Source organism: Siphateles boraxobius, unplaced genomic scaffold (genome assembly GCF_051911475.1).
Source record: "Siphateles boraxobius isolate OS27281-9 unplaced genomic scaffold, OSU_SipBor_1 50, whole genome shotgun sequence".
Taxonomy (NCBI): Eukaryota; Metazoa; Chordata; class Actinopteri; order Cypriniformes; family Leuciscidae; genus Siphateles; species Siphateles boraxobius.
Genome location: NW_027509142.1, coordinates 2,410,537 through 2,419,798, shown reverse-complemented (window position 1 = coordinate 2,419,798; position 9,262 = coordinate 2,410,537). Strand labels below are relative to the sequence as shown.

Below are 9,262 nucleotides of genomic sequence, written 5' to 3'. Positions count from 1 at the left end.
TTACTTGACAAGTAAAATGCATAGGCCTAAATAAAAACTTGTTTTTAGAAAACATTTTTTTTTTTTTTGCATAAATGTTACAACATTTTGCACAGTTTATGCTATCGTTAAGAAAAAAATAACATATATAAATGATCATTTTAATATAATTTTAAAATACAATTTCATAAGAAAGATATTTATGCAAGTATAAATATATTGTGCCATTTTATGCATATTGTCTAAAGGATGTTTAGATATTTTTAGTAAAAAAACAAAACAAAATAAAGATTAATACAATTATTTTTGCAGTGAAAAATTAAACTTGGATTTTTACAGATATTGCTCAAATAAAAAATGAGATCTTTAATATTTCAATTGTTTCTTCTAGAGAGCAATGAGATTAAATAAATGAAGACATATACTTAAAGTCCCCCTGTGTTGAAAATCAAGCTTTTAATAATAATATGTCTATGTGGTGTTTTTAATATGCTTTATGACAAACCATGTGCAAATTCATAAGTCAACACCATTGAGTATTTTCTCCTCAAAACTGCAGTGAATCAAAGACAGTTTCAAAAACACGGTTTGAAATTGCTGGTGTTTCTAAGGTCACAAACTACCTTGTAACCAATCAGGTCAACGTGTGATTGTCAACAAGTGCATCTCTGAGCTGGTGTGAGTGAGTGGAGGCGGGGCGAATTTGCATAATCATAGAAACATGTATACTAAATGAGGCAAGGGTGTAGAGTTACATTCAACCTATTTTAAGGCATGAAGAAACTTTTTCAAGGAAAAAACATTCAAATATGTAATTTTGGTGATCAAATATCAAAATAAAAATAAATCAAATATCAAATATATATTTTAAGGGATACAATTATTGACTTCAGGGGGAATTTAAAACTTGCGAAAAAGACCTTTATAATCTCACATTCATCAAATCTAAAGTTTCCAAAGTGATTTCAGTAATCTCACACAAAATACAGTTTGCTTATCAATTAACCCCTTTTTTTTCAATATCTAAACTTGCACATTTCTCATCTGTGTCCTCCATGGCCAAATTATTTGACCTCACATAAATTATACAGCTCATTCATTACTATTTTTATTGATATTAAGAAATGTTAGAGAGAAAACCAGAAACAAAAGCTATGTTACGTCTTCTGAACTACAGAGCATGAGCGATTAAACTTTCCTTAGGGTACAGGCAATCATCATGTTTTATTTATTTTATATTTCGATTGCACTTTATTTTACAGTACGTGCACTTGCAGTGTACTTACCTAAGAAAATACTGGATAATAAAAGGTTACATGGTTTAAGGTTAGGTTTAGGGGTAGGTTTAGAGTTATTACCTAGTTATTACCCAGTAATTGTAATTACATAGTATGTAAATAGGGAATAGGACTGTAAAATAAAGTGCTACCAGTATTTTTTTATTCAGCATCTCTTACATTTCATCACTTCTTGCATGACAAGACTGGCAACTGAACTGACATAAATTAAACCGAGAGAGAGGGGAGTATTGCATGATTGTGGATCTATATTGAGGCTGTCCTCAGGCAAAGCAATTACTGCAATGAATGTTTGCATGAGAATTGGGCTCTTGAAGGTGTTTTGGTGTGTGAGAGTTTTGCTGGTGTGTATGTGTGTGTGTATATAATACAGACATAATGTGCATCAGTGACTACAGTTCTTTCTTTTTTTGAGGGCATGTAACAAAGGCTCCACAGAAAATGGGTTCAGCTGAGGAATTTTAATGAATTAGTGGAATTTATTTGAGCCCATTGTGAATGACTCTAAAACAGATGAATGAGCAGCGCTGGAGATCCTCATGCTGGACTGTAAAGCTGAAAGCATAAAATGCATAGACTCTTAGAAAGAAAGATTTTGAAACAGATGTGATGACTAAGATTAATGTAAAACAACTGAAGCACTCAAACTAATGTTATTTGATTCTCTGAAACTGGCCAGAGTTTCACAAAAAGAAAATGTGTCACGCTAACAATCGAGACCCCCCATGGACATAACAAAAACAAGCTAAAAAAATAATAGAATGAAGCACAACAAGAGAGGACAGTGCTTTGGGCTCTACTAAGCAAGATTTCTACTGGGAACTTTTCCAGAAACCAATGCCAACTTAGCATTGTAGAAGATGATCCAAATTACATAAATATTACAAACAATTCACAACATAAAACATCATGTGCATGATAATACGGCCACAGTGACAGTACTTAAGGAGTTTTGCAGATGTTTAGAGTCACATCTTGAAGGAAGCCTTACACAGCTTCTGGAAATATCCTGGACATTTCCTGGAAACGTGTATGTTGTGGTACATCTTTCTAGTGTTTTTCTGAGATGTTTAGGTAAAATTGAGCTGTTGCCACTCCTAGGACCCTTGATGACAATCGATCAGGAGTTCCCATGATCCTTCGAGACCTAAACAGATAGTATTTATCACCTAGCGATCTGGAAAATTCCATTGTCCACTTTTCCAATTGAATAAACAGCACTATTTATCATCGTTCCTTCCACTAGTTAAAGTGAGACCCACCAAGCAAGCAATGCAAATGTCTCTCGCTCTGTATAGGATATTAATGCCTCTTGCGGTGAAAAGACACCCCGCTGTACAAGCTGAGACAGTGGAGTAGTAAATCTGTAGTTTGTTTGGCTGAGGGGAGCCTGCAGCTTAACTCAATTATTGTTGTTCGGGTTATAAAATACCATGTAAGTGTTGCTCCAAGAGTGTTGCTCCTTGTGATTTATACGAGGAGCAACAGCAGGAGAAGTGGTCAGTGTTTGACGAAAGGTTAAATTTACGCTGCAGGATCTAGAGCAACTCTGGATTTCAGCAGCTGTAGAAAAGTGATTATGAGGGAAGGATTGTGCTACATCTAAAGGTGTGATGAGAAGGCATAGTGAAATTGAGACCTCCGTTCTGTCCGTCAGTTCTCCCCCTCTCAGAGATCGGCTCCCCTGCTTTCTTCCAACCATCCACTCCAGCTGCCCGAGGCAGAAAGAGCACGCTAGAGAAAGTAGGAGGAGTGCTGTGCCGGACGGCTCCGCCCTTCAAAAGCTCCAGCCAATCAGAGGAGGGCTGCAAGCTTCCACTACAATAGGTGAATGTCTCCTAAGTGAGATGAGACGAGAGAGAGAGAGAGAAGACCTGCGTAAGCCCCGACTGACTCATTCACCCATGGGAGTTTGAAGTGACAGAATAAATCTACAGAAACGAGGCTTAGGTTAACTTTTCAGAGAGCTGAGAGAGGACAGACACATACACACAGACAAATAGAGCTACAGCTGAGTGAGACTGCAGAGAGACAGACAGACATACAGCCCATCCACAGAAAGACAAAAGTTGGAGTCATTGTCATGTTGGTGGTGTTACTGATCCTGCATGCCGTCTCGTGTGCCCATTCTCACGGGGCGCCGGGTGCCGCGGTGCCTGTTAAGCAGTGCCCGTCTGCGTGCCAGTGTGAGGAGGATGGCATCCTACTGCTCGTGGACTGCTCCGAACAGGGACTATCCAGTGTGCCAACTGATCTGAGTCCTTTGACATCTTATCTGTGAGTACACCCTCCCTCTTCCTTCACCTGCTTTTGCTGAGACAGTGAGGTGTTGCGAATAGATCTTGAAAGCTCTTTGGTTTGATTACTTTAAATATCTTCAAAAGGAAACTGTCAGATTATTGTTTGATGCCGGGTTTAGGAGATATGAAAGGCTTAATGTTAATAACAGACTCTGACAGCTGGTTTTGCGTCAGGACATCAAGTGGAAACCCAACACAGTACCAATATTATTGGTCATAAGAAGTCAACAAGAGATCATTGATCATACAGATCAACAAGAGTCACATTTTGGTCTTCCATTTATGCTTATTCTAAGTGCACCTGCATTTAATGTCTGTAGAATGTTTTATTTTATCTTAAGTAGTTTTGTTCATGGTTTACGAGGATAAGCTCATGCCTGACATCTGATTTGGCTGCTTCTTCTAAGTGACAGATGAATGTGCACTTAAATTCCATGGTTAAAGTGAAGGCATGACAAAAAACAACATGACTTCTATTTTATAAATAATAAACCGTTTAGATAAACCATTAAATAATGGTTGCACCTTGACATGTACTTACCTAAGAAAGTACTGGGTAATATAAGGTTACTACATGGGTTAAGGTTAGGTTTAGGGGTAGGTTCAGGGTTATTACCTAGTTATTACCCAGTTCTTTTTTATTTATTTTTATTTATTTTATTTATTTAACCTTTATTTATCCAGGTAAACTGTTTGAGAACCACTTCTCATTTACAAACATGACCTGGCCAAGAGGCTACAGGAATAAATAAGAACATACTGTACAGCTGTACATAGTTCTAATAGGTACATAGTATGTACATGGGGAACAGGACTGTAAAATAAAGTGCTTCCTATATAATCATTATAATTTAATTTATTTATGCTATCTTTATTATTATGTGATTAGATGTGGTATATTATTGAAATATATGTTGAAGCACTGTTTTTGTTTTTTCCCTGTGACCTGCAACCAATTTCTGGATCGCGACCCACCAGTTAAGGACGTATGACATACATGTGATCCGTCTTGAGTGATTGGTGCTGACGTGCACCTTCAATCAGAGGGTTAATACAAACTCCGCTCACATTAGCAAAGCTATTTTGCCCCAAACGGGACACTTTCAGCACGAGCGGAACCGCATAGAGCGTGCAATTCGTTACCAAACGGGAAAAGCAATGCTCGTTTCCCATGTGTCCTGTGACAGTTCTCAGTGCAGCGGTATCTGATGGGAACGTGTGTGGAGAGTGATGCAGTGGGGCGCTCCATACAGTATTGGGTTTCTCCATGTCAGCTGGAAGCCTGTTGGGTTTAAGTCCATGCTAATCGCTAAGGCATGCCATATGTCCCCTGATTGTGAATGATGACGCAAAGGAGGACTCAAATGTTCACTCATAAAACGTTGTGCAGCTCACGTGAATCAATAACTGGAGAGAGTTGTGTTTCAGGCTTTGGAGGAAGCATAGCTAATGGTTGGGAATTGGATTGCAAACACATGTACCGCAACCTTTCAAACATATTGAAACGTCTTGAGCGGTGTCTCTAGACATTTGCAAGTGCATGGGATTGTATCTCTTTTAATCCTGCCAAAGTTGTAGGGAATTTTATTGCGTTGTGCAATACATCGCATGACTTCATTTTCATATTTGATATTTGATGTCCATTTCCTACTTGTATTAAACACTGCAGATAATTTGTGTGCTAATCTTATAAATATAATGATCATGAACTAACAATTTTTTTATACAATCTCACTAGCGAATCTTTGTGTTCATTGAATATCGTGGAAATTTTATTGGTCAGATTGAGGTATTTCATACAAATTTTCATAAAGACTTTAGTTTCATTATGAGTCTGTGTAGATCAGACCAGCAGAAGTCTTTCAAATGCAATTCTTTCTTTCGTCACCGGAGGAGAGGAGATTGATGTAAATATTGACTGAGCTTTGATGTGCGTGTCATTGTTGAGATGTCAAAGTGTGTGTTTAAGTACGACGGGGACCGTTCTGCAAGAAAGCTCTGTTATTCTGACGCCGTTTACTGAAAGTGCTCATTCATCTATCGTCTTTTTTCATGTCAAACTTTTAGACAAACCAAGAAAAAGTGTTTGCTTTAGAAAATGCAACTGCTTTCCGGCCTGATATCTTTTGCACTGGCCTGTCATTATGATTTCAATTTGAACAGCTTTAACTTTTAATCCCTTTTCTGAAAACTCGCCAAAATATAAATGCATGAAGGGTCTGTGGCCAATTTGTTGCATTTTTAAAAAAAAAAAAATAGGATATATAGTTGCCTAGCAACCAGTACTTAAATCTTCAATATGTCATCCCAGCTGCCCCGTTTGAGCTTGAGATTTCACATTCGATTTTTGATTTATTTTATTTTCATCCAGTGGATCTGAGATATTATACAATAGCCAGACAATCAAACCTTCATAAACTATCTTGTTAAGAAAATGACATGCAATGAGCAATGTTATCATTTCATTGCTTCTTGTACTCACTAGGTTAATTTAATTTTACTGTATGCTTGTATTGCTTATTTTTCTTTGCACATAACAATCAGATACTCGCCATCATTTTATACATGGCAGGTCTCGCTTAACATTAAATTGATATAAAACAGTTCATAGAGCGAAAAGAAAATCACAAGTAAGAGCTGTGTGAACGCGCTCCTGAGAAAGCAGGCAGCAGCGCTGGACGTTTTGCAAGTATTAAATGCCTGTCCTGTCTCGCTCTGCAGCGATCGCCCATATGGGACAACAGGTGCCCTGGGGCGCGGAAAAAGTCTGTCACAGAGACAGTCTGTTTTTGCACTGGTTTGTGTTTGTTTCTGTTGGTTTTCAACAGGAGTGGACATTGAGGTACATCAGACAAAGAAAAGTTAGAGACTGCTGTTATGTACATTATCATGAAAAACACTTGTATGAACATTCCTAAACATACACACACTAACTGTTGATTGGTTCATATTTTTTGATGTACAATTGTCTAAAAAGCCTACTGTGTTGATGCATTAAGATGCAGCACATCAGATATATTTTGAGTGCATATTATCACAGTAGATCAATGCACTGATATATACAATCATGGCAGAGAGTTTGTGAATATCATACATTTTGACCTAGCTGAGGCTGTTTTGAACCTGTTGTGTATTGTGTATAGCTACATTGTTAATTTTTTTTAACTCACATGTCTTTTTCAAACCGTTTTGACTTACTTTTTTTCTGTAAAACAACATTGGGCCCCATTGACGTTCATTGAATAAACAAAAATGGTTGAAACATTTTTCAAAATATCTTGTTTGTGTTTTATGAGGTTAAGTAAATGATTACAAAGTTTCCATTTTTTTCAGTGACGACGGGCCATTGAATTTTTTCTAATTATCTGATAATTTGATGGACCGGAGTCAATTATTACACTAATACTATATGGTTAACACACCTCAAGACATTGTTCAGATGTCGTAATCCAAACATTTAGGTTTTTATCCCTAATTACTCTTGTATGTGGGACTAATTTCATTCGCATCTAATCCCAAGCCTCCATTGCTAATTCCAAAACGTCATATTAGACCTTGTAACAGAGGCTTGAGCCATTAATAGCAGACTAATGCTGTTATTAATGCAGTTATTAGAGGACAGAGAGAGAGAGAGAGAGAGAGAGAGAGGGGGAGAGAGAGAGAGAGAGAGAGAGAGAGAGAGAGAGAGAGAGAGAGAGAGAGAGAGAGAGAGAGAGAGAGAGAGAGAGAGAGAGTGAGAGTTAACAAGTGTGTGTGAATTACCTGAGTCTGTACGTCTCTCAACAGTGTTCGGCAGCAGTAACTAATAGCGACACTCTAAGTTTATCTGCTTCAAGAACAATGCCGTTATTACCTCGCTAGTGAGAAATGTCATGTAGCTTTTAAGTTGTTAAAATATTTTACTGATAAAATCTTCAGAGCAGCGCTGACAACACGTTTCTGTGTGAGTGTGTGTCCGTACGGTATGTGTGTGCGTTTGAGTGGGAGCGAGAGAGAGAGTATATGCTTTCCTTACATAATAAAACTTGATTTTGTGGCAAAAAACATAGAAATGTTTTTTTTTTTACTATATTTATTTACTTGGTCAGTGTCATTGTGGGTTTTGGTTCTTTTGCTGTTGTCGGCCGTAAAAATAACTGAAATAACTGACCTTTGAAATAACTGAAATCATTTGGCGAAGTGATATGGAACTGTTATGCGGTCAATACCTGCCTGGAACTACTTTAGCCGTGCGTTTCCCTGAAAATAATTGCACACCTTAACGTTTGTCAACCGATCAGATTCAACCATTCAACAGCCCTGTAGTATAACAATAATTAGTATATTTATTTTTAAATATTTAGTTTTGATTAAAATACTTACAAATAATTAATGACATATTTTTAAGCAGAATGTTTGAACTAATAAATCACATTATTAATACTATACTATAAACTATAAATCACATTATTTATGACAGTTGGTTCATGTAAATTTGAAAAGTAGGGGTAATGAACTGTACTCCAAGGCATTATTTGGCAAATCCAGTGTTTTAATAACTAGAGATAAAGATAAAAACATTTCCATTCAAAGAAAACACTGAAAATGTCAACTCTACTGAAATCAGGTTATCTCAGCAGAAGATGAGTACAAGCATCAACCAGCTAAAACATCATCATACAACCAGCTCAAACCTCAAAGCTGTCAACCCATTCCCAGCAGCAAAGGGCCATATATTTTCAGCTCTCTCAGGGCAATTTTATACACAAACACAAATTAATATTAAGTTCGAGCTGAGGGCTACAGACATGTTTTCGCTTACTGGCCCACCTCAACTTCCAGTGCTTTGGCCTTGAAACCTTTTAGTCAGAAACAAGAACAGAGTGAGTGTGTAAAAGATGCCTTCAAGCTCTGAAGTGTGTTGTGTTATCTGATTTTAGGGCCATAAATCTATTTGCAGACCTTTTGACCAGTGATTTATATGTTAAGGGTCATACAGGAAGAGTTAACACCTAAATCATGATGTCAGATATTACATACAGCTGGAACAAATTTAATATACATCTATCAATTATGTCACACAACCATGAAACACATGTGAGTTTAGATCATTCGACATAAAATGCTGTTCGGAACCCATTTTACTTCCATAATTGTATGTGTTTATAAATAAATATTGGTATTCAATGAGGAAAATTATGGAAATTCATTCATTCATTCATTCATTCATTATTTATCCATTTATTCATTTATTTGGTTGGTTGGTTGGTTGGTTGGGACAGGGCAGTAGAGAATTTAAAGGAAGCAAAGTGGGAGACTTTTGGAGCCATGACCTAGTAGTTACTACATGGTGCTCATATTGAGAAGATAAGTAAGGATAGGGCTCACATAGCCTATACTGTTATTTTCCGATCTCTTTCAAGACACTTTGTTGCATCATGTCCTGTCCCTTCTCTGTGCTGTCAATAAAACTGGTAAAAATATTAGTGAAAAGTGAGCACAGAGTTTAGAAGAAGGCCTTTTCAAGATCGTGCCTCAGACCTTAAGGGTTGTTTATGCACTTTTTAATCTGAGCAAGTTCAACTCTGGCAGCTTGCATCATTAAACTGCTCCAAGGGCTCTAATGTTCTCTCAGTTTAACCACCTAAGCTCTACAATGAAACAGGGCGATAATGGTCTTTTCATCCTGGCAGTGGTGAACACTTT

General features: G+C 37.2%; 1 protein-coding gene across 1 annotated transcript in view; it reads left to right on the top strand.

Annotated features, from left to right (window-relative positions):
- The first annotated feature begins 3,069 nt into the window (after positions 1–3,069).
- The window catches only part of lgr6 (leucine-rich repeat containing G protein-coupled receptor 6), a 103,746-nt gene continuing 97,553 nt past the window's right edge, over positions 3,070–9,262 (top strand). The window contains exon 1 of the mRNA XM_077204736.1: positions 3,070–3,554. Coding sequence (XP_077060851.1) covers positions 3,361–3,554 — 194 coding nt within the window. The 5' untranslated portion in view covers positions 3,070–3,360. The remainder of the gene's footprint in view (positions 3,555–9,262) is intronic.